General features: G+C 35.3%; 1 protein-coding gene across 2 annotated transcripts in view; it reads left to right on the top strand.

Annotated features, from left to right (window-relative positions):
* The window catches only part of LOC147583221 (histone deacetylase 9-like), a 198774-nt gene that overhangs the window by 46535 nt on the left and 125704 nt on the right, over window positions 1–26535 (top strand). The window contains exons 1-2 of one of the 2 annotated variants that reach the window (XM_086694896.1): window positions 10049–10540; window positions 13290–13408. In XM_086694896.1, the coding sequence (XP_086551022.1) occupies window positions 10425–10540; window positions 13290–13408 (235 nt within the window). In that variant the 5' untranslated portion in view covers window positions 10049–10424. Of the gene's footprint in view, window positions 1–10048; window positions 10541–13289; window positions 13409–26535 lie in introns of those variants that run through there. The other variant, XM_086694897.1, reaches the window with a different exon arrangement.

The raw sequence follows: 26535 nt of genomic DNA, 5'->3' as shown, positions 1-26535 counted from the left end.
TGCTTGGTAATATTTTATTTTGAAATACTGTTAGACTTCCAGAAAAGTTGTAAGAATAGCATAGAGTTCCTATATTATCCCTACACTCAGTTTCCCCTAATGTTAAAAATTTACATAACCATAGTATAATTATCAAAATTAAGAAATTGATATTTGTACACTACTATTAGCTAGGCTACTGATTTTATATGGGACTGCATGCAGTTTGTCCACTAATGTCCTTTTCCTATTGCAGGATCAAATCCAGAGCCTTATACTGCATTTAGATGTCTTCTCCAATCTGTAGCAATTCCTTAGTCTTTCCTTATTTTCCTGGCCATGGCTTTTAAGTATACTGGTTACTTTTTCTGTCAAATGTTCTTCAATTTAGGTTTGCCTGATGTTTTCTTCTTATTAGATTTGAAATTATATATATTTTAGCAATAATACTATAGAAATGATCAACCTTTCTCAGTGTGTCACATCAGGGACAATTGGTGTTGATATGTCTTATCACAAGAGATGGTAACCTTGATCACTATACTGAGATGGTATCTGCAGGGTTCTTTATTTTAAAGTTTCTATTCTTTTCCTTTAGAATATCTTGGGGAAGATACTTTGGAAGATATAATGCAAGCACCATGTTTCTTCTCAAACTTTTGCCCACAAATTTCAGCATCCTTCCATGGCCCTTGTCTGCATCAAATATTTCTGTCTTGTTAAAATGGTGATTTTCTATTTCTCTCAATTCTTGTATACATATTAGTTGATTTTTTTCTATAAGGCAGAATGACTTATTCTCTATTTATTCCATTATTTTTAAATCTTTGTGTGATTCACATATACTTATTTGACTCTGGATTATAATCCAATACTCTCATTAGTTGTTTTTTTCCTGAAATTGTCCCAGATTTGGCCATTGGGAGCTCTGTCACATTTGTTCATATGCCCTATTAATATGTCCTTTATCTTTGAGCATTTCATTATTTTCTGTCATCACAAGATGTTACAGAAATACCTGGTATTTTCCCTGACACAGCCCAGGAATCAACCACTTTCCCAAAGATCATTGGAGAATGATATTAGAAAACAAGATCTGGCCACTGTTATTTGCCCCTGGGCTGTCATTGCTTTTAGGAAATACATACTAACCCATGCACGCATATACATATCTAAAGTTATTTCTATGTCTGCTTGCTTGATACGTATTTAAAACCATGAGTTCATATAAACCTGTACTTTCCTTCCATTGGGATATTGGGAAAGTTGAGAGACAAACACATATGCTTTGTTTGCTATCTTTAATCAAAAAACCTAGTTGTTTAGATAAAATTTTAAATGAATGCCTTTGAGGATGTGTTTCATTTAGGAAAAATTATCGCTTTTCCCACTTATATTTTACCCAAATGTGTTTTTTAGTCTTTCAGACGTGATAGATCTTTTGAATTAAAATTCAGTCTATACTGGCATAAACAGAAGAGTACAAACACTTCACATACATTGCTAAAATAATTGCGGCAATAAAGAGATTTGTGGTGTCTTAGTTTCCTCAGTTTATCAGGGAACTGAGCCTAAGAGACTTTAAAGAGGAAAATAAAGATACAGTTCAAAATTTAGCATATCTTTAAGCCAAAGGAATTTGCAACATAATAGACACTCATTATATACTTCTTAAAATAAATAAATGAACCTTACCAATACCACTGTTAAGCACCTGTTACCATTTAGTTCTTCAGTATACAGCATATGTTGTAGCATAGCATCACTTTTACAATTATACATCACGAATTCATTAAACAAACAACTAGCACTCAGATACAATTCTAAGTATGTATTTTTTTCCAATTTTCCATTTTTCTTATTGTTTGGAGTTAATTCAAGTATATAGGATTAGTCCTGAAAGAGCATTTTGAAATTCTGTGTGAAACTGGAAAAGCCATATATTTGTGAATTCAGGAGTGATATACATAACAAACATGATATTTGCTTCACATGGAAACTAGTAGGATCTGTATATTTTGAGATTTGTTGATAAATAGATCTTATTCTTTTGGAATTAGGTAAGATGTCTTTGTTAACAAAATGTTCCATTGGAATGAAAACCTATTCCATTCCATACAAATTTCTATTTTGTTCTAAAGTAAGAGTAATTTGTTTTTACTTTTGGCAAAAATGGACATTTTCAAAAATGTTTTGATGGGGTGAATGGCTTGTGTCTTATTCTTTCTTACTATATGCCTTCATTTGAATGGAGTATATCATCCAATACCTTCTTGTGAAAATATTTGTGAGAGATATTATTTTTTTTTACTTTTTAAAGTAATCTCTTCACCCAACGTGGGACTCAAAGTCACAACCCCAAAATCAAGAGTCACATATTCCATCAACTGAGACAGTCAGATGCTGTCCACCCATTATTTTTTACAATTTTTGAGATATTATTTTTTTGTTAACAGTTTGAATATCTGAAACTTTATTTTCTACTCTCAGTTTTGATTGGCAATTTGAATGAGTAGGACGTTCTAAATTTTAAAAAGATTCCCAAATAGTGATGTAACCAACATGGTGACATAGGTTGTTCCTGGCTTTGTTCCCCGTCAAAAGAACAACTAACAACTATTCAAGGAAAAGACATCACTGAGGGAGTTCTAGAGCATGGGGATAAGGCTGAAGCAACCCCCTGTACCACAGTGACCAAGGCAAACTACATTAGAAGGGTAAGAGAAGTGGCTACACATTGACCACATTGTTCTTAACTCTGGCTGGCACATCCCCACATATAGAGGTCTCCCCTGAACCTCTGGTTCCTTCAGGGGCAGAAGAGAACCCAGAGGAGACAAGACCACTCCCAGCATTGTAGGTTGCTTTGCAGGAGACCCTACTCTGATCTCATATCACAAGGATTGTGGGGAAATCTGTGGGGCTCAACCACTGAGAATCTGATTGTGGTGGAGAAGGGGGCGGCGGGAGGGTTTGCAACAATCAGCACATGGATCTTGACCATCCATCTTTATGACTGCAGTGCCTAAGTAGTAGTCCCAGTCAGTAGTTTTGCTCATCTGAGAACCAAGTCAGGAGTACACTTTGACCAGAGAGCATGTCAGCCTGCAGATCTACCTGATTGAGATTCTCAAAGGAGGAGTTTTACAGGCCTTAGAGCCTGGTTTTCCAGGGCCAGGCAGTGAGTTGAGTTGCAGCCCCACCCACTTTGGAAAGTGTCTTCTGGTCCCATTGGACCATCAGGGCTGGAGACAGTTTCTGGAAACTGTGGCCCAGTGGCACTTAACCTAAGAGGTGGGCAAACAGAGCTGATTGCCCCCATAGCAAAGCCAGTACTGGGAGTGGACTATTCCTCTACCATGCAGACAGGAATATTAATGAATTCATAGCCAAGGCTGAGGGTAGCTCCAAGACCTTCCCAAACAACAGAGCCTATTTGGGAAACTGAAAGTAGTTTGGAGCCACCTTGACCCCTCCCACTGCCACCCAGGAAAGGGAGCTGAGACATAACTTTACCTATTGTAGACAGTGTCTTTCTGTCCTGTCTGACCAGAAGGGCTGAAGACAACTCCTGGAGGCTCTGCAGCTCAGTGGAACTTGAGCCATGAAGTGAGTGGGCAGAGATGATAGTTTGAACAGCAAAGCCAGTGGACCTGTATGGTCAGGGAATTTGGGGTTGCTGATTGGCTTGAACTGAGACAACAAAGAGCTGTATACTTGGCTTTTGAGACAATTATGGGGAACATAATTTGTAGCCCCACTTATTGCTGAATACAGTCTTCAGCCTGTCTGACCAGGGCACCTAACCAGAGTGCATGGATAAATTGCATAGCACATTCAACAGCCCTACATACAGTAGCATTTGAACATGTGGCTCTTGACCATGGCCCTTGGCTTCCCCAACTGCAGAGCAGAACTGGTAGACTCACATGACCTGGGAAAGCTCTGGCCTGATTCTGTCACCAAACCCAGGCCCATCTGCCTGATGCACAGCAGAGTCAATCACTGAAATACCAGGTATGCAGCAAGGAAGGGTTTATTTGAGAGGCAGCCAAATGAGACAGGGAAAAAGCCTTAAATCCAGCTCCCTGAAGGGTGAGAGAACAAGTTTTTTGTAACTATAGGGGTTGAGATTACACACATACTGATTTAGAAAGGCAAGGAAACTTAAGACTATTCATAAGAAAAGATGGATCATGCTCATTTGAGCAAACATATATGTAACATATATCCCATGTTCACTTTGGGGTGGATACTTAACACCAGAACAAGGCAAAACTCAGACCTTGACCTTAGGAGGTTATCTTAGGAGAAGGAGAAAGGGCTTTGGGTATGCTCTGAGAGTTAGTATAAAGTGTATGGAGTTTGGGAGTCATTATCTTGGGTAAGGAATGCAGGGCTTTGCTTGTTCATAGGCTGGAACCTTATCAGTTGATCCTGAGTCCAGACTTCTGCAGAGACAGCTAGTAGATTTTTAGTGGGGTCTGAAAAGACACAATAGCTGATTAGGGGGAAGCAGTTCTCTGAAAACCAAGCTTGAAATTTTCTGCTAGTTTCAACCTTATGAACCCTCTGGGTCACAGTTTCAATTCAGATCCCCACACAACAAGCTATACAGGCCTTTGCTCTCATCATGCGCACCTACCAGGGCAAGGAAACAAATTCATAGCTTCATCTATTACTGAATATATTACCCAGTCCTGACCATTCTAGTAAGCCTGACTAGAGAATCCAGGCAACTGTGGATCCCATCTTACAGCTTCACTTGGGTAGGGAACCAAGCAGCTGTCTTACTCAGCTGTTTTCAGCCAGTAGCACATGTTTCCATCCCAGTACTCAAAGCTCAAACAATTGCATTGCTTCCAAAATAAACCATAATAGCAGGTCCCACCTGCTCAAGGACTTTACCAGTTGACACACCCACAGGTGCAAACCCAGCTTACTGGTGAAAAACTGTCTCTGCCAAAGCAAACCTGTAAAGTCTAAAAGAGGGTAATTATTCACATGTGCAGATACCAACAAAAGGAATCAAGGCTCACAAAAAATCAAGTAAATAATATACCACCAAAGGAAACTAATAAAGTTCCAATGACTGTCTCTAAAGAAAAGGAGATCTGTGAACCACCAGGGGAATAATTCAGAATAATCCTTTTATAGAAGGTTAGTGAACTACAAGAAAACACAGACAACTTCAAGAAATTAGGGAAGTAATGCATGAACAAAATGAGAAGGTCAATAAGGAAATAGCAACAATCAAAAAAAAAAATCCTAGAATTGAAAAACACAATAAGTAAAGCGAAAAATTCAAAAGTAGTTTCAACAGGAGACCCCACATTGCAGAAGAAAGAATAAGCAACCTGAAGGATAGGATATTGGAAATTACTCAAGGGAGCAAAAAGAAAAAAAAAAGAAAAACAATGAAGAAAACTTATAGGAATTATGGGGTATAATGAAAAGAAACAATTATCACATTATGGGAATTCTAGAAGGAAAAGAGAAAAAGAAGGAGATAAAATGTATATTTAAAACAATAATGGCTGAAAATGTACCAATCCTGGGAAAAGAAATGGACATCCAGATTCATGAGGTCCGAAGGAACCCAAATATATTGAACACAAAATAGGGCTAAACTAAAACATATCATAAGTAAACTGTCAAAAGTAAAAAAGTTTTAAGAACAGTAAGAGAAAAGAGAGAAATTATGTACAAGAGAATCCCCAGAAGACTGTCAGTGGATTTCTCAACAGAAACTTTTCACGCCAGAAGATAATATATTCAAAATATTGAAAGAAAGTAACTGTCAACCAGGAATTCTATACCTGGTGAAGCTGTCATTCAGAAACAAATGAAGGGTAAAGACTCTCCTGAACAAACAGAAGCTGAGGGAATTCATTACTACTAGACCCGCCTTATGAGAAATGCTAAAGGCAATTCTTTGAGTGGAAGTAAAAGGACACTAATTGATAACATAAAAACGTTAAAAGGTAGTATGAACCTCACTGGTAATGGTAAACATATAGTCAAGGTTAGATTCTGAACTATGTTAATAGTGACAGATAACTCACAACTCTAGTTTGAATGTTAAAAAAAAAGAACATAGTAAAAATACCAAAACTCTAATCTGTTATTAGTTACACATTATATGTTTAAAAAACATGTAAATTGTAACAGCAGCCTAAAATGTGAGGGGAAAGAGAAAAGTGTTAATTTTATGAATTGTATTGATGTTAAATTGTTATTAGTTTAAAATAGAGTGTTAGAAGTTGAAGATACTTTATGTAAGCTTCTTAGTAAGCACAAGGGAAACTCCTGTTGTAATTACACCAAAGAACACAATAAAGAAGTCAAAACATACTGATACCGAAAGACAGTAAGACACAGAAAAAGCAGGATAAGAAACAAGCAACTGTGGATCTACAAAACAACTAGAAAACAACAACAAAAAAAAAAAACGGCAATACTATTTCCTTATCAATAATTACCTTAAACGTGGGAGAAATGTGTGAAGGAGACTACGAGGTACAAACTTACAGTTTTAAAAAAGTCATGGTGATGAAAGTATAGCATAGGGGATATAGTTAATAATACTGTAATATAATTATCGTGGTGAGCATTTCCTAGTGTATATAATTGTTGAATCACTATGTTGTACACTTGAAACTAATTTAATATTCTATGTCAACTATACTTCAATTAAATATTTTTTCATTTTAAAAATTATTACTTTAGGGGTGCCTATGTGGCTCAGTCAGTCAAACATGCAACTTCGGTTGAGGTCATGATCTCACCATTCGTGGGTTCAAGGCCCGTGTCAGGCTCTGTGCTGACAGCTCAGAACCTAGAGCCTGTTTCAGATTCTGTCTCTCCCTCTCTCTCTCACACTCTGTCTCTAAAAAATAAATAAACATAAAAAGAACTTAAAAAATTAAAAAAATAAAAATCATTACTTTAAATGTAATGGATTAAATTATTAGACATAGAATGGCTGAATGGAAACAAAAAAAAAAGATCCAACAATATACTGCCTACAAGAGACACTTTAGCTATAAAGATGTACACAGACTGAGAGTGAAATAACAGAAAAAGATATTTCAAGCAAATAGTAACCATAAAAAACCAAAAGTAGTGGTACTTACATCAGACAAAATAGACTTTAAACTGAAAATGGTAAAAAGAGACAAGATAACTATGTAATGATAAAGGGGTCACTACATCAAGACGATAAAACAAGTATAAATACTTATGCATTGGATTACCTAAATATGTAAAGCAAAAACTAGCAGAGCTAAAAGGAGAAATAAATGGTAATTTGATAATAGTTGAGGACTTCAATACTCCACTTTAAACAATAGATCAATCATCTAGACAGAGAATCAATAAGAGCAAACTTGAATAATGCTATAGACCAAATGGATATAATAGACAAATACAGAACATTCTATCAATGACAGCAAAATACATTCTTCTCAAGCACACATGGAACATTTTCTAGGATAGACCATATGTTAGACCACATATAAGTCTTAGTAATTAAAGAATATTGAAATCATACCAAGTATCTTTTCTGACCACAATGGCATGAAACTAGAAATCATTAAGAAGAAGCTTGGAAAATTCATGAACACATGGAAATTAAACAGCACTGTCCTGAACAACCAGTGGATCAAAGAAGAAATCAATGGGGGAAATAAAAAGGCTTATTCGGACAAATGAAAATGGGAACATAACATACCAGGCTTTGTGGGATGCAGCAGAAGCAGTTCTAAGCGGGAAATTTATAGAAATAAACACCTATATTAGCAAGCAAGAAAGATACCAAATAACCTAACGCTAAGGAACTAGAAAAAGAACAAACTGAGCATGAAGTTAGAAAAAGGAAAGAAATAATAGAGATTGGAGAATAAATAAAAGAGAAAACAGAAAAAGTAAGATTAACCAAAGTAAGAATTGCTTCTTTGAAAAGATAAAAAAAAAAAAAAAAAGACATAGCTAGACCAACCAAGGAAAAAAGATAAAATACCCAAATCAACAAAATTATAAAGTCAAAAGGAGACATTAAAACTGACATCACCAAAATTCAAAGGATGATAAGAGGCTATTGTGAATAACTATATGCTAACAAATTAAATAACCAGAAGGCATGAGAAATTTTCTAGAAGCATGCAGCTTACCAAGACTGTTCAGGAAGAAAGAGAAAATCTGAATAGATCGATTACTAGTAAGGAGATGAAATCAGTAGCCAGAATCTCCCAACACAGAAAAGCCCAGGATCAGATGGCTTCAATGGTAAATTCTAGCTGGTGAAATTAACACAGATCTTTCTCAGACTCTTCCAAAAATTCCTTTTACAAGACTAAGCATTATCCAGAAAAAACAGAAAAGCACACTTAAACAAATACTACAGGTAATATCCCTGATTACTATTGATGCAAAATGTTCAATGAAATACTACCAAACTGAATTCAGCAAAACATGAAAAAGGATCATTCACCATGATCAAGTGGGATTTATACCTAGAAAACAGGGATGGTTCAACATAGATAAATCAATCGATGTGACACATCACATTAACAGAATGAAAGAAAAGAACCATATGATTATATCAATAAATACAGAAAAAGCATTTATCAAAATTCAACATTGATTCATGATAAAAACTGAAAATTTCAGGCAAAGAAGGAACATATATCAATACAGTGAAGTCCGTGTATGACAAGCCCTCACTCAGGTAACATTGTTGAAATGTTGCAAGCTTTTCCTCTAACATCAGGAACAAAACAAGAGTGCCTACTTTCATCACTCCTATTCAAGATAGTACTAGAAGTTCTAGCTGGAACAATCAAGCAAAAAAGAAAAAAAAAGTATCAGAATTGTAAAGGAAGAAGTAAAATTGTCTGTCTTTGCAGATGACATGATTTTATATATAGAAAATCTGAAAGACAACCAAAAACTGTTAGATCTAATCAGTGAATTCAGTAATGTTGCAGGATACAAAATTAACGTACAAAAATCACTAGCATTCTCTACACTAATAGTGAATTTTCTGAAAAAGAAATCAATCCCATTTACAATAGTATCAAAAATAATAATATATATAGATTCAATGTAATCTCTATCAAGATTCAATGGCATTTTTACAAAGGTAGAAGAAACACTCCTAAAATTGATATAGAACCACAAAAGACCCCAAGTAGTCAAAGGAATCGAGCAAGAACAAAGCAGGAAGCATCACATTTCCTGATTTCAAGCTGTATTATAAAGCAAATTTATCAAAATAGTATGGTACTGGCACAAAAACAGAAAAATAGAACAATGGGACAGAATGCAGAACCCAGAAATAAATTCAAGCATTTACAGTCAACTAAAATTTGAGAAAGGAGCCAAGAATACTCAGTGGAAAAAGGACAGTCTCTTCCATAAGTGGTACTGTGATAAGTGGATATTCACACATAAAAGAATATATCACACATAAAAGAATGCATCACACATAAAAGAATATCTTATACCAGTCACAAAAATTAACTTGAAATGGATCAAAGACTTAAATGTAAGTCCTGAAACCATGAAACCCCTAGAGGAAAAACAGGAATAAGCCTTCTTAACATGAGCCCTGGTAACAGTTACTTGGATATGACACCTAAAGCACAAGCAACAAAATAAAAAGTAAATAAGTATGAGTACATCAAGCTTAAAAGCTTCTGCACAGTAAAAGAACCATCAACAAAATTAAAAAACAGCCTATGGAATGGGAACAAATATTTGTAAGTCATATGTCTGATAAGGGGTTAATATCCAAAATATATGAAGAACTCATACAACTCAAAAGCAAAAATACAAACAACCCAATTTTTGAAAATGGTCCCAAAGGACCTGAATAGACATTTTCTGAAAAAAATATGCAAAATGCCAACAGGTACATGAAATGATGCTCAATATCACTAATCATTAGGGAAATGCAAATTAATACCCCATTGAGATATAACCTCGGGTCTGTTAGATGGCCAGCATGAAAAAGACAAGAGAAAACAAACGCTGGCTTTGGTGTGGAGAAAATGGAAACCTTATGCACTGTTGGTGGAATTGTATATTGGTGCAGCCACAATGGAAAACAGTATGGAGAATCCTCAAAAATTAAATATAGAACTACCATATGATCTGCTTCCGCTTCGGAGAATATATCCTAAGAAGATGAAAACACTAACTCAAAAAGAATGTGCACCCTCATTTTCAGAGCAGCATTGTTTATAATAGCCAACATATAGAAACTACCAAGCTTATGGAAGAATGGATAAAGAAATTATGGTATGTATATGGAATGGAATATTATTCAGCCATAAAAAAGAGGAAATCCTACCATTTACAACAACGTGGATGGAACTTGAAGGTGTTATGCTAAATGAGTGATGTAAGTCAGAGAAAGACAACTACTTTATGATCTCACTTATATGTGGAATCTAAGAAACAAAAAAAAAAACAAGACAAACTCAGGAAAAGAGATCAGACTTGTGGTTATCAGAGGCAGAGTGTGGGGTCAAGAGGAATTAAAGGAAGGTGGTCAAAGGTACAAAATTCTAGTTAGAAGATAAATAAGTAGGAGGGATGTAATGTACAACATGATGACTGTGGCTAACACTGCTGTATGATATACTGGAAAGAATTATGAAAGCTAATCCTGAGTTCTTATCATGAGGAGAATACTTCTTTCTTCTGTTTTTTATTTTATCTAGATGAGAAGGATGTTGGCTGAACATGTAGAGTTAATCATTTCAAAATACAGATAAGTCAAACCATTATGCTGGACACCTTAAACTAATACAGTTTTCTATGTCAATTACTTCTCAATAAGACAAAAAAAAAAAAGGAAAAAAAATCTCTTAGACTGTTCTTTGTATGTTGACTTCCTAAGTGGATTCTTTAAGTGTGTGATCTGACATTGTCAATTTTTCGTGTCTCTATTTTGGTTATTCTTTATGAGAGAACTTATCAACTTTATCTTTTAAATAGTCTATTATATGTTTTGTTTGCTTTTTCTTCTTTTAGTAGTACTCACTTTTCATTTACTAGATGTACTGTTTTATGTCTTTGAGGATAATCCTAATTTTTGCAATTATAGTGTCTTCCCTGAATTTTCTCTGGTTTTCTGAGTTCTCTTTCTTTTGTTTGTTTGCATGTTAGTTTTGTTGTCTTTTATTCTGGAAATTTTCTTCAAACAATCCTTCATATTTGAGAAAAGGACACTGAAAAGATAAGTGGGAGCTCTGTATGTTGAGTGGGATTTTGGAGTAGGACATTCGCTATGGGAAGACTAAGGAAAAAACCTGATTGTTGGTCTGAGTGACTCTCAAGTGTCAGTTTCTCTAGGTATTTTCTCTTTGGTCAGTTTGTTTCTCTAGGAAAAGAGAAAAGTCTTTTCTTTTTGTAGCTTCCACTGCAGAACTTACACTTATGTTTTAATTTTCCTCTCTGTAGATTGTATCCATGTCTGTCATATATTCAAATTATATTGGCAATCCTTGTCTCCTTTACCGTATTTGTCCTTCAAAAATATATACATATATATTTAATGTCCATATGTAGAGAGAAGCCCTTATGGAGAAGATAGTGAGCTGTGCCTTGAAGGATGTTTACCCTTCAGTCAATCTTGCAACTGTAGAGGGGGAGAAACTTTTCCCAGAGAGGGAAAGGAGATGGAAAATTGGTTACTATGATGCATGTGATTGGATGACAACTTTGTTTAATCATCTACCCCCGTATTTTCCTAGGAGTACTGCTTGTTTGCCAAAGGAGTACATAGGATTAATCATACTGAGTTCCTTGATAAAACACTCTTGATTCTTTGAGACCATTTATTCCAATATCCCAAATACATATATCACGTGGTATTTCATTCATATGAAAGTAGTGAATTGGTAATGTGTAACAATTTATGAAAATTATAATGTAAGTGTTGGCATTATTGGGAAGGAAAAGGATTGAAGGTATCACTCCTGATAATGTAGCTTTATTAGAGATTCTTAATTATATTGAAGAATAAAATAATGAAACTGTACATCATAAACAAAATTAGGTTTTTCCTTAGTTTCACTGGTGGCCTAACTCAGATGTGAGTGGCTTTCCAATTGTTAGAAAGACTACCTGTGAAAGTCATTTACATGCACACTTTTGAGTTTGAAGTATTAAACTTTCATACTTTTATAATAGTGGAATTATGAAAAACATTGTATTCATTTATATCTCTAGGTAAATTTCAAATAATTATCTTTTATAACTTCAACAACTTCTTATTTAAATTTTTAAGTGTAGAACTAATATGTGGTCACTGTAAAAATAGAGATTGGCAAACAAAAAAATTAAAAGAATTCAATTTTGTCACTACTTAAGGTTAACAATTTTAATATTTAGTACAGTTATTTCTATCTACTAAACACACAGTAGAGACCTTACCAATTTTTAAATTTGCTATTGTGGGCAGTTTCCCCGTATTATTAAATAGTCTTTAAAAAATTGAATTTTAATAATGGAACATCGGTCTTGAATCCTACATTATTTTTTTATTCTATTTTATGAATCCCAGTAGCATCTATTGATCATTTTCTATCAAATCCAGCACTGAGGAAAAAGGGTTTAGGGTGTCCTGAGAAGGCTAAAGAGGTAAATGCTGAAGTGTCTGAGTAGGACCAGCAGGGGTTGCTGTCATGGATGAGGCTGCCACATTCCTGGTGTCTCTGACCTTAGACTCACTTAACATTATAGTCTGGATTCTATTAAAGGAATTTTGTGTTTTTCCTTTGCAGGAGTTACCCCCTACCATGACAAATATTTAAAAATGTTTTTTTTAAGTTGGAAAAGCAACTTTTTCTCAAAAGAAATTTATAGTTCAAATTTACACCAAGTTTTCACTAACTGGAGCAAGCCAGGTTTTCACTAAAGCTTCGACTTTCCTCTGTAAAACATTAGTCACTCCCTTGGAAGAAGCACTTTTTTTTATAGGCAGTGGGATAAAGCAGCCACAGATGTGCATGTAATATGATGGGCTTTAGAATGTACCTGTAAAGCTTTTTTTTTTTTTTTTTTTTTTTTAATTTAGAGGAAAAAAAGATGAAAGAAAAAGACTGAATTGGGATGCTAAAATAACAGTGATTCACTATTAAGGAAATGATAACTTTTTGATCTCTTCAAATGGTGTTTTCTTTTCCCCTTCTCTTTTATTCTTGGGAAGTTCTTGAGGTTGTGCCAAGTCGTTTTCATTGCACAATTTTTAAAGGTATTCACCATTCCCATGTGTAACTGGTTGCCTTTTTACTGTGTAGGACTGTAGTGACGCCTGTGGCCAAAGAGTTTGATCCAGACATGGTCCTAGTTTCCGCTGGATTTGACGCATTAGAGGGCCATGCCCCTCCTCTGGGGGGGTACAAGGTGACAGCAAAATGTGAGTATTATCTTTTAGGAATTTATGAAATGTTAAGACATAATAGGTCTTTAAAATGGACAGCACCTTTTACTTGTGTCTAGTATGCTTAGGTAAGACTTTTAAAAATAATTTAGATCATGTTTACTGTTCTGTCAGATTCATCTCTCTGTAGATGTTTGCCTTTAAGACAAACAAAGTTAAATAGTTTTCTTTGTTAGACTTGGTGAGGCATTTCAGAACCTTTGTTTTCACAGAGTCCCGTTTTGCTACTTAAAGGCAGAAGTGATAGGACTTCTGTTTAAAATACATTAAAAGACTTGAAAGGTCATGAGTCTAGAAAAGCTACTGGGTTTTTTGCAAAGAGAATGGAAGTCACTGTTTTTATTCCATTGTACATGTGGTAAAAATTTGTGTTTCCTAATAATGCTATCTATGGTCTTGTGGGTTTGAATGCAAAAGGTATAGTTCCCCTTACTCAGCAGCTCTCTACAAGTGGGTAGACAATGCTCAGGATCTCTACTGGTCTTCTTTTGTGTTGCACAGATTAACTTTTTGGCTGTGTTCCTTAGCATTTGCCATGTGTTCTACTACACACCAAATGAATAAATGAATTTTGTGTTATACATTCATTTACATAATGTGACCTAATGGAATCTGGCTAGAAAGAGGCTTTCTTCAAGAACAATCCCCATGCTCTCTGAATGTGAAAATAAGGCATACATATAGTCCACACACACAAATGTATGCTGGCACTCTGGATATGTATAAAAAAAGAAGGAAAAAAAGCAGAATTACACAAAGAATCGGATCGACTATTGTGTATTTTAATGGGGGTTGAAAACAAATAAAAGCAACCTAAGTAGTTTTTAAGTGTGAGAGATGAGTTTAGAGCAAGTGTGTTTTATTAATTTAAGAAGAACCAAAGAACCAGCACCATGCCAATCTTTGTTTTTAGTTGGCTTCTCATGTGAGAGAGTTTTCTGCACTCTAATTGTTCCAGTAACATTGTTAGGTAGTAGCTATATTTAACATCTATTATTTACCCAGGGTTTTCGGTGCCTCGTTGTCTATTGAAAACATATTGAAAGAGGCAACTCCACAAACACAAACAAAGTGTAATAATTCACAAGTTTGGTAAAATAGAAGAGAGAGGTGTTTGGTTTTATCAGATGTCTTTATGATCCCTTTTCTTTCTTCATGAAATTCCACTGAAGTGTATCCTTCCACTGCAGATAGACCTCTTTAGCATCAAGACTGCTGAAGAGTTTAGTCTGAAAAAAAAAAAAAGAGCTATACCCCAAGTTGAGATAAACCCAAACAATGGAAAACACATGGAGCAAAGACACAAATCTAGAAAAGGTGTTCCTTGCTATTAAATCCAAAAATCTCCCTCCAGAAGGAGGAATGTTTGTATTTGGGTCTTTCTTCCTGCCAAGGAGGCAAGTTGTAATGAGTCCATTTCTCGGCACTAGCTGCAAGGAACTAATCTTTTTGTTTTCTCTTTTGTTCATTTTTTTGCCAAGTGAAGTTCAAATATCAAATATCATCTTGGAAGGTATAATAGAAAGTAGTAGTAGTGTCATTTATGTTAGGCATAGATATAAGAAACATGGTTTCTACTTATTTTAGCTTCAGTGTAATGCACCAGGACCTTTATTATGTTGTGTTTCTTTATGCATTTTGGGGGGAGCTCTTCATTGCTTTCTGTGCCAGGACAAGTTTGTCTATAATCTCTCCAGCCTTTTAACCCTCTTTGTCTGTTTTCCCTTCTTATATCTTTTCTACTCAACATACCATATGTTTCCTTACAAGGTGACTTGTTTCCTAAGAAACATATACAGACATAAATTTTAACTGATTTATAATTGGCCCTCTCTTGAGTACATACAGTTTAATAAGGAAAAGATAGACGATGAGGAAAGGATATACTAGAACTCAGAGATTGTAGTAGAACCTATCTAAAACATTCACATATTTCATAGGTGAGAAAACTATTTTACCATCTGAAATAATTGGGGTTAAAATCAAAGTGCTTACTCTGAATTTGTAGTTAGATAATATTGCATGAGGCTTTCACTGGATTTTTTCCACTAAAGAGGACAGTGTTTCATAAAATGCCTGAGAATAGAGTACTTGGATGCATACTGCAGAGGCCATTTTGGTGCCCTAGACCCTTAATTCCACAAGCACAGTCTGTGATAGACACTGACTAGTCCCCAGATACTTAAATGAAAAACCACAGAGCATCACATCTGGGCAACTGTTTGTATGTGTCATCTCATACAGGCCTGAGTATGCCAGCTATATTTTCTAGAGATGCTGCCATAATTAGGTAGAGGTTAGGATTACCAGACAGCTGTATAGTTAGTTATTCCCCAAATAGCTCACCCCTGTGTCTCTTTGTTCTTTCTCTAACCACCTGGCAGATGCATTTATGTTGTTTTGATTTGAAAGTTCTCCACAGGCGATCAATATAGGTCCTTCATTGTCCTATGCCAGAAGTCATTCTCCATTTGAGAGGAGTCCCTAAATGACGCTAGAAATAGGCTAAAGCCTATAGTGAAAAGTAGGTAGAAATTACAGAAACAAATCCATCTCCTAATGTTTTCCACCTAAAGTCACCTCTGCCCCAAGTAGAATATCCAAGGATTTTAGAGAATGGTTTGGAAGATATTGTTGTGTCAGAAATGCTAAAATTTTACTGTCATAGCACATTGAATAATCTTTTAAAATAGTTTTGTTTAATATCCCTGAATGTAAAAAGGTAAATTAAGTCAAAACAACTAGTGTTTTCATCTGTATTTGGATATCTAGTTAGCTGTCTGATTTTTTTAAAAAAGAATTGGTTGATACTATGACAAAAATTTCAGTTCAAACATAAAGGTGATTTAAATTAAAGCTGATTCTTGGCTAGTACTATTTTTCTTCCTTCTTCTTTTCTCCTCTCATTTCTTCACATATTAAATGTTCTCTACAACAAAATATTCATATTTGTGCTAAAGTTTTAGATTGTCTGTATTAGCTATTTAAAATCTATGCTATTGTTTCAATTAGCCACCAGAATTAAGGCCTACATTGAAAAGAACAAGTATCTTTGTATCCTACCGTAAATACTACATCAAATTTTATCATGAAGTTCTAAGTGTATCTTTTTAAAATACTCTCATACAGGAGCTCTTGGGTGCCTCAGTCGGTTAAACCCTTAATATTGACTCAGGTCATGATCTCAAGGTTCATGAGGTGGAGCCCTGTATTGGGCTCCACACTGACAGTGTGGAGACTGCTTGGGATTGTCTCTCTCCCTGTCTCTGCCCCACCTGTGCTCACTCTCTCTCTTGCGCGCTCTCTCAAACTAAATAAATAAATAAACATTAAAAATTATTTAAAATACTATCATTCAGACCTAATACCTTTAGGTTACAGTTTAAGAAGGTTGGCATGACAATGAAGTGTCATGTTCCAACAATAAAATTAATTCACTAGATTGCAACACCCCCTGGGTTTGTGATTTGTCAACATTAAAAAGAATAGTTTCTTCAGTTCAGATTAATTTACAACAAAATATATATTTTATTTCTTTTCAACATGTTTATATATTCTCTGTTTTCATTGCCTTCGCATAGTGAACTATGTGTAAATTTCTTTCATTGTGTGAATAACAATTTTTCCTTTATTTGGAATAATTCAGAAGTCATTGTGGGGGCACCTGGGTGGCTCATTTGGTTAAGTGTCCAACTTTGGCTCAGGTCATAATCTCATGGTTCATGACTTCAAGCTCCACGTTGGATTCTATACTGACAGCTCAGATCCTGGAGCTTGCTTTGTCTCCCTCTGTCTCTGCCCCTCGCCTGCTCACACTCTGTCTCTCTCTCTCAAAAATAAATAAACATTAAAGAAAAATTTTTAAAAAGTCATTTTGAGATGATAGCCATGTCTGATAAAAAAAATATATGTTCCTTTTACAAACAGAGCATTTTTATAGTTCTTTAGATAGTAACTATTTGCCTCAGCAAATAAATAAATGTTATTTTGATATGTAAAGCAAATAAATAAATGCTATTTTGACATGTAAAGAACATCTATTAGTTGGCGGGGGGGGGGGGGGTGGAGATCAAATAACATATCTTAGTCTTGAATTACCATCTTCTTTTTGATACAATGTTTTATCCTTTTTCCTGATCCTCTTAACTCCTTTTATCCCACTGTGAATGTCTGCCTGGCAGGGAGAGAGCACTGTGGTGAAGCAGATACCTGTATAAATGAATTCATACTTAGCTTTGAGTTTTACCTGAGGAAGTATTAAAAATCCTTGATTAGTCAATCCTTCAAAAATAAGTCTCTAAGAAGTTGTGTGTTAAACCAGTCAACAAATAAGTGCCAAGAAATAAACTTGTTAAGTATACGAGGCTATGTCAGACTACTTCATCAGCTTATGATGGATGTTTGTGCTTCATACCCCTGAGTCTACAGAATGTATGGTTCAAAATGTCCTCTGTCCACACATTTTATTTGTCCACAGAATCGAAAGCAGACTGAGCCAGAACTAAATATATTTTAGTGAATGTGAATTTTTTTCTTGTTCTCTTACCGATGATTCTACCCCTATCTTAACATGTCCATGGCTCTCCTCTGTCTCTAATTTTCTCCCCATTATTAAAACCTAGAAAGAACTTGATCCCATTCACTTGCATGTTTTATTTACTACTTGATTATATATTTTTTAATTAAATTTCTTTTTTACATGTTGTTTATTTTTGAGAGAGAGAGAGAGACAGAGCACAAGTGGGGGAGAGGCAGAGAGAGAGGGAGACACAGAATCCCAAGCAGGCTCTAGGCTCTGAGCTGTCGGCTCTGAGCTGTCAGCACAGAGCCGGATGCGGGGCTTGAACTCACAGACTGCGAGATCATGACCTGAGCTCAAGTCAGACACCCAACCAACTGAGCCACTCAGGCACCCCTGATTATGTATTTTTTTAATGAGAGGGTATTTCAGCTAATGTGATAGTTCTGTTTGGCAGTTGCATCTTTTATTATTTATCTGTAATTGTGGAATCAATGCTTTATATTCTTATGGTGGAATTTCAGTCCATAGCAAACAGGCATAGAGAAAAGAAGTGTCTGAAAGACAGTAACCAAATGCCATTTCATGAAGGATGAACCTTAAGCCTGAACTGCTTCAGTTCTTTTATATTAGGGTGGAAACTGAGGGAATATTATGCATAACTAATTACTCAAAAACATCCTCCCATCCAACTACCATCAGATTAACCTCTGTTACACATTTCTGTGCTATTTCCCCAGAAGCTGGACCAGTGCCTGGCACATTTTCTAAATAATTTCCCTTTTTTTTTTTTTTTTTTTTTTTTTATGAGTAAAGCTAAATGAACTCATGATCTTTTAAGCAAGTCAGATGCTTTCTTCCAGTATATTTGATGCTACTTGAATTAGGATTTCATGGGGTTTTTTTGTTTGTTTGTTTGTTTGTTTGTTTTGCTGTTTTTTTGTTTGTAATTGCTGTCCCTCTATCACTGCCACTTCTTTCCAAGGCTTAGACGACATATTCATGTTTCTTACAGTATTTTAACTAACACAAACCTGTGTTTCTGACAATGGTCACTTGTTCAACATTTCCCTTTAATAGAAATTGTGTTGAAAATAGTATAAATATTAATGGGGGAAGTCACAGTTTCCTTGTAGCAGTAGGCCTTGCACAAAAGCACTGAGTTCCAGCTGTTAGTACCTACTAGAATCTAGATGGTTAAGATAACTCATTTCATCTCTGTTCAGAAAAGCAGGACAGTGGAAGAGTGAATTCTTCAAATAGCAAACCAGAAGTAAAGATGAAAAATTAAAGGAAAGTACAGAAGAGCTCATTCGGGTGTCAGAAGATCTATGTTCAAATCTCCACTTTGTCTCTCACTAATTTTGTAATCAAATTAGTTTCCTTTTATTTATTTTGAGAGAGAGGGAGGGAAAGAGAGAGAATTTCAAGGAGCAATGCGAGGCTTGAACTCACAAACCATGACATCATGACCTGAGCCCAAAACAAGAGTCAGACGCTTAACATACTGAGCCACTCAGATGCCTCTCAAATTAGTTTCCTAATCAGAAGCAAATATGGGAGAGTTAGAGAGATAATACTTATACCTACAACATAAGGAATAAATTATTAAGTATTATGAGTTAATAGTTATGAGTTAATAGTTTTGAATTTTCTTGTTGATATCATTTCAACAAATCTAAACATTCACCAAAAGTCTGGGTAGTTAGATGATGTATTTAAACACAAAATATACAACCCAAATGTTATAGCTTGAAAAATATTTGAGACTCTTACTTGAACAAAATGGAAAGAGAATAGCCAGAAGTCCTAGGAAACTGTGCAAGATTCTAGGTAAATAGTAGTGTATGGTCCATTCATTTGAAAGTCAGGTTGGTAAGAGAAGTGCCTACATCTCATTTCCATATCCATATGCATTCCTTTTTTGTAATAAATCTGGGGGTAATCGAATAAATGGCAATGCTTTTAAAAGAAAATAATGCATTATTATTTTGTGATGAGGATAACTTAGGCTATACCTGCCTAAAAGCTGGCAGTTTGTTTTGGTGTATTGAGGTGTACTTGGATTGTGACATTATTAATATACTCATCCAGAGTGAGTTATCCAGTGATGCATTTTTAGCAATTAAACTATCTGAAATACAGCTGAAAATCAGAAAATAAATAGCACTTCTGAAATGCAAAAATAGATGCAGAAAGCACATTTATAAAGGTATAGACCCACCTTCTTGTCCTTGCTAAGATTCTGCTTAACTTCTTACATATATAACTAGGGTACCTGATTGTCTATCTGATTTTACATCCTGCAGCAGATTTAAGGAGCCATTTGGAAGCAGAGGTAGATGAATGGATGACAGGTATATTTCTGTCTCTGAAGTTCTTAAATTTGGGTCCACAGACCTCCTAGGAGTCCATGGATAGAATCAATGGGGCTCATGAACTTGAATAAAAAAAATTACATTATTATTTTTTAGTGAAACAGTTACTTGCCCCTTATTAGCTGTATGAATTTAGGAAGGTATTTGTTTTCATTATAAATGTAGGCAACAAACCATAACAATATGAGTAAAGCAGATGACTTTATCACCAATAGAAATGATAGCTATTTTCATATCACTTTATTGCTGTGTAGGTATTTCCAATAGTTACTCTTATCATTACTTGGAAGTGATGGTATATATCAGACCTGCTGCTCAATTGTTATTTGATGCGCTAATATAGAATTGTATGTATTATGCCATGGCTTTCCCCCATATTTTGGTAGTTATTTTCAGTATAATAATTGCCTTTGGTATCTGTGTACTTTATTTTATGCATTTAAAAACATTCTGAGAAGGGATCCATAGGCTTCACTTCAAATACACACATACCTGTATGCATGTACACATGCACATGCATGCACACACACACACACCCATAATCTTTACTTAGAGACATCGTTTGTTTATATTTGCTAATTTGCTTCTCACATTATGCTTGGCATAGTTATTCTGTTATATAAAGTCCATGTCTGAAGCAAACCCTGAAAAAAATACTGAGTGTTCAGTTTTTCCAAGGATTTCTTGTCTGTAAAACAAACTTAAGATAGTCTCACATTGCAAAATCTTCATGTCTTGTACGTGGAAGTCACACAATTACTAAGCTTCACGTCAATAATCTGTACATCATATGTCTTCTTTTTAGGAAGAATAAAGTAATGGAATCCAGGAATTCAGAAATTTTGTTTAAAATTATACACTCATTTTTAGATTTTTAAAAAAGTTTTGCATGATTTAAAAGATGAATAATAAAAAAGAATTATATAACAAATTCATTATTTCCACCATTTAAAATTGGCAACAGCTAAATATTTTTATTATATTTGTTCCAAGTCTTTTGTTTGTAAAAGAAATAAAACTTGCAGATGAATGTGAGCTCCACATTAATCACTGACCCTATGTCCTATCCCCCTTCCCTTCTTAACCACTGTCATAATTTGTGTTCTTTCCAGCATACACACACACTACAATAATATTTTAGTGGGTATGTTTTTAAATTTACCATGTATAGCAAAAGGTAAGCATGATCATTCTGTTCGTATAGTTTATGAAACTTGCTTTTTTTGCTTTAAAATAATTTTGATATACACTCATGAATATATATATTTTTTTCAAAAAATATTTATTTTGAGAGAGAGAAGGGAGCAAGCAACTGGGGGAGCGACAGAGAGAGAGAGAGAGAGAGAGAGAGAGAGAGAGAATCTCAAGCAGGCTCCACAGTCAGGGCAGAGCCCAGTGGGAGGCTTGACCTCACGAACCATGAGATCATGATCTGAGCTGAGAGATCAAGAGTTGGACACTCAACTGACTGAGCCACCCAGGTGCCACTGCGTATCTTTTAATTTCTGTGTATTAGGCATTTATGGACATATACCATCATGTATTTTGTCTATTCTCCCATTAGTGGATCTTTAAGTTGTTTCCAGTTTTCATTATAAACAATGTTTAGGTGAATATCCTTTTACAAGTCTTCTTTTATCTGACATTGACTTTTTTAGTCTGGTTGGACATTTGTTTCTTCTTCAGTATATAGCACTTATGGGTGCCTGACTGGCTCAACAGTAGAACAGGTGACTCTTGACTTTGGGGTCATGAGTTCAAGCTCCATTTTGGGCATAGAAATTAGTTAAAACAAACAAACAAACAAACAAGTATATGGCAGTAAGTAACACTTAAAAACATGGAAGGAGGGGCGCCTGGGTGGCGCAGTCGGTTAAGCGTCCGACTTCAGCCAGGTCACGATCTCGCGGTCCGTGAGTTTGAGCCCCGCGTCAGGCTCTGGGCTGATGGCTCAGAGCCTGGAGCCTGTTTCCGATTCTGTGTCTCCCTCTCTCTCTGCCCCTCCCCCGTTCATGCTCTGTCTCTCTCTGTCCCAAAAATAAATTTTAAAAAGTTGAAAAAAAAAATTAAAAAAAAAAAAAAACATGGAAGGAGATGAAGGAAAGAATTCCTTCTCCCTTCTTTACCTATTCCTTAAACCACAGTCCATATCCCTTGTTTTTTACAAACACATAACCCAAACAACTAATCTTGCTTCTTTACCTTTTTACACTTTGTGTATCATACCCCTTTTTTCCAATTAAAAGTGGCAGAGAGGATGTTGTTGTGTACTAATATGCTTCAAGTCTAATATGAACTTAAGGGGAAAACATGGACTAGAAGTCATTTAATAGATAAATAAAGTATTATTTTCAGGTGTTTTCCAACAGTACTTTGGGAATTAAATTGAAATTGAGGGGCGCCTGGGTGGCGCAGTCGGTTAAGCGTCCGACTTCAGCCAGGTCACGATCTCGCGGTCCGTGAGTTGGAGCCCCGCGTCAGGCTCTGGGCTGATGGCTCAGAGCCTGGAGCCTGTTTCCGATTCTGTGTCTCCCTCTCTCTCTGCCCCTCCCCCATTCATGCTCTGTCTCTCTCTTTCCCAAAAATAAATAAATGTTGAAAGAAATTGAAAAGACTTTCTACTCAAAGCTAACCCAGTTGACTATCCTATCAGTGACTATGGAGGGCACTATGACCCTGAGGTTGAAAGCCCAGTCTGGTCATCCAGTAGATGAGTCATAATCTTGGGCTGGCCTTAGAATGACCACAGGAATGTCACTCAAGTCTTGAAGATTGTTTTCTTTACTGGAAGGAGACATTAATTTCATTTTGGCAGTGCTTTTGTTAATAGATGATAGAGTAATACCTGCTGGCCATCATTGAGTTTTCACTCTGTGGTATGTACTATACACACAACTTCTGTGCATTATCTCATTTCATTTTTATGATTAAGTGAGATAATATATATAAAGCATCCTTTTTTTGTATTTTTGTATTATTATATTCTTTGATTTTCTTACTATCTTGAAATCACTAAAAAGGACTTAGTAGTCATTTAAAATTCTAATTTTTTAAAAAAGTGACAGGAAAAAATAAGTGACTGTTTAAAATCATGAAGCTGAAGAATAGGAAAATCACAACTTGATCTCATGTCTTTTAACTTCCAGCTTAACATATTTTCTACTTGGCTCAACAAGTTATTAAAAATATCCCAAATAAATTGGTAGAGCTTTTAATTGCTATAGAAACTTATTCTGAATTGCAAAAATACAGAAAATAAAAAGAAATTTCACCAATAAATTTATTTGAATACAATTTTCCAAGTCAAAAAAGTAGGTGAAGGTTTTCAGATATATGGGAGCTTACCAGTTTGTAGATAATATTTACTATTTTTCATGGGACATTCTGCCTAAGAATCAGTCAGGGACTTAGTCTTTGGCTCAAAATTCCCACATACCAGACTCCTTGTTGTACTCATGACCAAGTACATGGCCCCCTGCAAAGACAGGGGAAAGTGGATTTACAGGAGATTTATATTCATAAATGTCCTATGCAACATAGTTCCTTGTAACAGTCAACATAAAGAAGCAACATAGCCAGTTAAGAAGGAAAAATGCCAGCATATTAAAAAAATAACAAATCAGTTTTAGAAATGATTTTATTTTGAAATGACAGCCAAAATTTTATTCAATGAGTGCTTCATGTTTTACTATTACCCTGCCTTCATTTTCTCACTCAATTGCCTGTTTCCTTACACCACATGACAACTCAGATACCAAATTGTAGAAGAATATTTTCCATCTGTAGTGCTTAGTTACTGATGTCATGAAACAATCCTTAGGCTAGGATGACTACTATTTAGCTTTGAAGAGCAAAATTACTGTAACTCTTTTATAACTGGGGCCAGATCAACATTGCTCTTGAGAAGAAAATACATAAGCAGAGTTTTCCCTGAAAGAGGATTCCAGCTGCAACTGTAGAATAAAATGTGGACTGTATTTCATTGATACTAAGATGCACTGTTTCATAATATAGCATGTCTGAATTGGGATGCTTCTTACATTTGATGGCATTTCATTGTTAGATGAGCACTATTTTTTTTTATTTTTAATTTTCATAGTGATATATAAAAAACAGTCACAATTATTTTGTGCTATATTTGATAACATGTTAGATTTGACAAAATACAGGATTTTGCTCTTTGAGATGTTGTTTTGAAAATCCCAAAGGCCATACTAAAATTACAGCTTAGATACCCGTTTTATATTCCCTGTCTAGGCTTCCAGGGATTGAGTAGAGTTGTGAGAAAGTAAAAAAATACAATAACAATATAAAACAAATGAACAAACAAAAAACATGATCAGGGAGAAATTTTAAGTTAGTGGATTCTCATCATGTGACTTTGCTTTTAGCTAAGACAAAAATTGTCCTTCCTTGGCCTGAAATCTCCATCTGACTGTTTATTTTGATGGTCACTCTAACTAAAACAGTTGGTTTCCAGTTCATTTTACAAATCAAATCAATAGAAAATAGAAACTGTTAGTCAAACAATTTGTTAAGTAATGTCATAAGTCAGTACCAGTACTATGAGCGTATGGGCCAGTTATGTGACTGAGAATTATCTACTAATGTGTGCAGTGATGAAGTTATTAAAGAAATTATAAGGAATTAGTGTATACTTTTAACCTACAGGAAGTTTTTCTCACACTACTCATGAGCTGGAGACAGTCATGATGGTCTAGCACACTGGTTTCCAAACTGGGAAGCAGCAGCATCACCTGGTGGCCTTGTTAGGCTTGCTGAGCCTCGCTCCTAGAATATTTGATTCATTAGGTCTGAAATGGGGCCTGCAATTTGCATTTGTAAGTTCCCAGGTGATGCTAATATTTCTGGGCTAGGAGCCAAATTTTGAGAACTACTGGGCTAGTTATAGGAAGAAAAAACACAGGATTTGGATTTAGTTGATCTATAACTTGGGTCTAATTGGCTACCAATTCACTTTTCTGTGTCTTAATGCTCTTGTCTCTCAAACAGAAATGATACACATTATATTGTTTGGGCTAAATATAGGGCTGTTATTATGTACAATAAAATAAGGTAAAGGAATAAATGAAAAAATGCTTTCCAATATGTGACACTCTAAATATAATGAGATATCAATGATACTATGCCCATTAAATTTGGGGATAATTGTTTTCATACACCTGAGCTGTGTTCACATGTCAAATTACTTTTGCAATCTTATATGGAAATAAATACTAGTATTTAGTTACTTTGAAATGTTTAACATTTAAGTACTTTTTAAAATGTTTATTTACTTATTTTGACAGAGAATGTATGCACGTGCCTGGGCTGGGGAGAGGGGGAGAGAGAATTTCAGGCAGGCTCCACACTGTCAGCACAGAGCCCAAAGCACCACAATTACTCTTATTAACATCTATCGCTATACATAGTTACAGTTTTTTTTTCTTGAGAACTTTTAAGATCTATTCTCTTGGCAACTCTCAAATATACAATGCAGTATAATTAACTTCAGTCACTATGCCATACAACACATCCAGGTCTTGTTCAGTTTATAACTGAAATTTTTTTTTACCTTGTGACTACATGTACGCATGTAACCCACCACCACCCCTACCTTTAGCAACCACCAATTTGTTCTCTGTATCTATGAGTTATTTTGTTGCTGTTGTTTTCTGTAAGGAGATGGACAGAATTCCACATATCTCCTCCTTTCCCTGCCTCCTTTCAAACAGAATCCCCAAGCTTGTCTCATGTGATTCTGGAGTTCATGGGACAGATAAGTCATTGGGAATTGCAGTGATTGTCTTCTTACCAGGTCTGATGAATCCAGAGAGCTGTAGATAATTAGCCTCCTCTGCCCAATGTTTTTCTCAAGTAGTTTCAGATCAAGAGTCTCTTCCAAGGAATTCCCCTTATCTCTTTAACCAAGTAATCTAATTGTCACTCAGTAGAGTGCCATAAACTCTACCAGATCCCTTGGTGGAAAGAACTCTGTAGGCAGGAGTTTTCTCTTAATCTCAGAATGTGAAACATTTTAAATCAAACAATATGAAAAGTGACAAGACAAATATGAATAATTTTCTTCCAAGTTGTTTTCAAATGCAATACTTCTTTAAAGAAATTTCCTTATCCCATCTCCCTCTTTTACCCTATCAGCAAATCTCAATACCAACTTCTGCATAAGAAATGGTGTGGCTGTAATC

Source organism: Puma concolor, chromosome A2 (assembly GCF_028749965.1).
Source record: "Puma concolor isolate L17-30 chromosome A2, mPumCon1.1.hap2, whole genome shotgun sequence".
NCBI classification, from domain to species: Eukaryota; Metazoa; Chordata; class Mammalia; order Carnivora; family Felidae; genus Puma; species Puma concolor.
Note: the sequence above shows the minus strand (reverse complement) of the source record. Positions and strands in the feature narration are given on the sequence as shown.